Source organism: Oryzias melastigma, unplaced genomic scaffold (assembly GCF_002922805.2).
Source record: "Oryzias melastigma strain HK-1 unplaced genomic scaffold, ASM292280v2 sc03131, whole genome shotgun sequence".
Lineage (NCBI taxonomy): Eukaryota > Metazoa > Chordata > Actinopteri > Beloniformes > Adrianichthyidae > Oryzias > Oryzias melastigma.
The window spans coordinates 1-2,552 of NW_023419699.1; the positions used below are offsets into that span (position 1 = coordinate 1).

General features: G+C 40.0%; 1 protein-coding gene across 1 annotated transcript; it reads right to left on the reverse strand.

The window, feature by feature from the left end:
- Positions 1-1,139: 1,139 nt before the first annotated feature.
- LOC112140639 (ras-GEF domain-containing family member 1B-B) lies at positions 1,140-2,552 on the reverse strand (the record flags this gene model as incomplete). Its single annotated transcript, XM_024263637.1, is given in 2 exon segments — positions 1,140-2,450; positions 2,526-2,552. Coding segments are annotated over 2 exon segments (61 nt in total), but the record flags the coding sequence as incomplete, so codon positions are not given.

Sequence of the window (2,552 nt, forward strand, 5' to 3'; positions counted from 1 at the left end):
ATTTATGGCTAAGATGCTCATTTAAAGATCCACTTTGATGTAAATGGTGTTTTTGGTGTTTTTAACATGTCGTTGTGGCATTTTCTGATAATGAAGGACAAATGCAAAGACAATTAAGCTTGAAATTGCATTTCTGGGGGTTAATTTATTCAAATCGTTGTGAATAAAAAAATATGTTTGAAAAAGCGTTGATTTGTGATGTAGACAATGCACCACTCCCTACAACAGAGAGGGAAAAAGGGGGGGCGTGGCTGCTCCTCTAACAGTCCCGCCCACTAGCACAGAGGTCACAACTCCTGTCGCTCTGGAGAAACTAGGTCCTAGGAAACAAGACATGTTTTTTCTTATTTACTAAAGTAGACTCGCATATAACAAAAAATAGCTGGGATTGTTTAACCGTTTTCATTGAAGTTCATTTGTTGCAGCAGCTGTAACACAGAGTACATTATTTTTTATATAAACTTGTAAAGGTTTCTTTGTCAAAAGGAAAAAAATATATAATTAGAATAAAACACTTTTTTATGTTTACACAATTTTTAATATTAAAGAAGCAACAGTTCTTTGAAACAAAGTAACAAAAGAGCTTTGATTTTTCTAAAGGGTGAAACGAAAACTCTCACTACACTTTGGTCTAGAAAAATCAGGACTGAACGGCTCATTTAGTGTAGAAAGGTTGCAGATTCTTTTCAGAGTGAATCAATCACAGCAGCTACATTTACTGACATGTAGTTTAGTAAAAACCTAAATGGAATTTTTAGTTTTGCTCATAAAGAGATGAAAATAGGGACTAAAATTTCATAAGTTTATAAAATAAATGAAGCTCCATATTCAAACTGGGGTCTGTATGAGCGCCATGGGTCATACCAGGCCTGTCCAGGAGGATGTGAACTTTCTTCCAAACTATCTTGTTTATTGTTTTTTCTCCCTGCAGGGTCGCTGTGTGAACTTCACCCGAGTTCGGACTCGCTGAGCTGCAAGCTCCGAGATTCATTCATATTTCTACTTACGGCTTTAGATGATCAATCAGCGCTTTCTGTACACAAGATAAAGTCATGCGTTTTCTAAATAAACAGTACCACTGGTGGTGGTGGTTTGAATCTGTGGTGTTTAGTTCTTCATCTTCATCAAGACTCAAACCATTTTAGTTTTTTGTTTTTATTTGAAAGGAAAAAAATATGTTTCTCTTTTCACATAAACAATACAAGTATCCTTACTTGGATCACAAACATATTAAAAACAGTCAAATGACAAACAGAAATATCGCATCGTTTCCACACAAAGCTGGATACTGAGAGGTCACATGGAGTCCTACTGATATTTATGCAATTGCAGGTTGGACCACACTTTGATACAATCTGTGCTGATTTTTGGGAAGCTCATCATCACAGAGCCAGCCAGGCAGCAACAGGCTGGAGATGAGACGGCCTCATACCAACGCACAGGAAGATTCATAAGAACAAAGTCACAAATCCCAACAACATACGAGATCCCACAGACGGGCGTTTCTGTGTCGTCTGCAGGAAAATGTTGAAGATCAGCGAGTGTGTGGAGGATATACAGAATCTGGCAACATTGTTCTAAACGCACTTTCCAGCTATTGCTAGAATACATCTGTCCAATCAGCTGCTGCTTTGAACTGTGTTTATGGAGCGACTCTACGCCCATGTAGCTACGTTCACACCGCCATCTGCAGCGTTCGTTCAAAGCTGCCACTTCCAATGAAAGTCTGCTTCCGTGTTTAAAACTTACACATCACTACACAGGTTTCTATGACTGTTTGAGCTTTACAAACAAAACAGGCGTTCTTTAAGCGCTCGTTGCAAGTTAAACCAACGGAACTTTGAGCAATCAGGAACTCAGATGTGGTAGAGATGTATGGATGTGTCCCCTTTAATTTACAGAAGTGCCAACCGTTTGCAAATTGATCACGAAGGAGAAATTATTGTGGTAATATGACGCCAAGTCTTTGATGTTTATCAATAGAGCTGTGAAAGACAAAAGCCAGGAGCAAAATTCATGAGAATTGCTCCATTTAAAACATTGCGCACCAAGCCTCCTCCAACTGTAGGTGGCGGACATGTGCTAGTATTGGGTAGCAACAATCCGATGTAAACACCATATGCTGAAGCTGCTCAAGAATGCACGTTTAACATGTCCTTGGACCCGCATCTTATGTTCGATGTGACCGTAGCATCAGGTGTTCGGTTTGATCTTGGAAGTCCTGCTGTGCAGTGAAGGATGACTGAAGGAATGAATCCACAATTTAACAGGATGTTGAGCATCCACACATACTTCTTTCTAATACTGTTGGTGTGGGGGGGCGTCGCATCTGTCCTGGTGAGCAGAATTCATGTCCACTGGGTACATTTAAGCATCTTTTATTTACACCAGGTCAAAACAGAGGAGAGAGTCTTGTTTAGGAACGATTTTCTCGATGAAGAAGCGAAGATCTGGAAGATAAAAAGCATCCACTGTTAGGTTTTATTGGTTTACGCTGTGTTGGTAAGATGTGCGGGATGACCCACCTCAGAGACCTCCGACTGTCCTTCTCC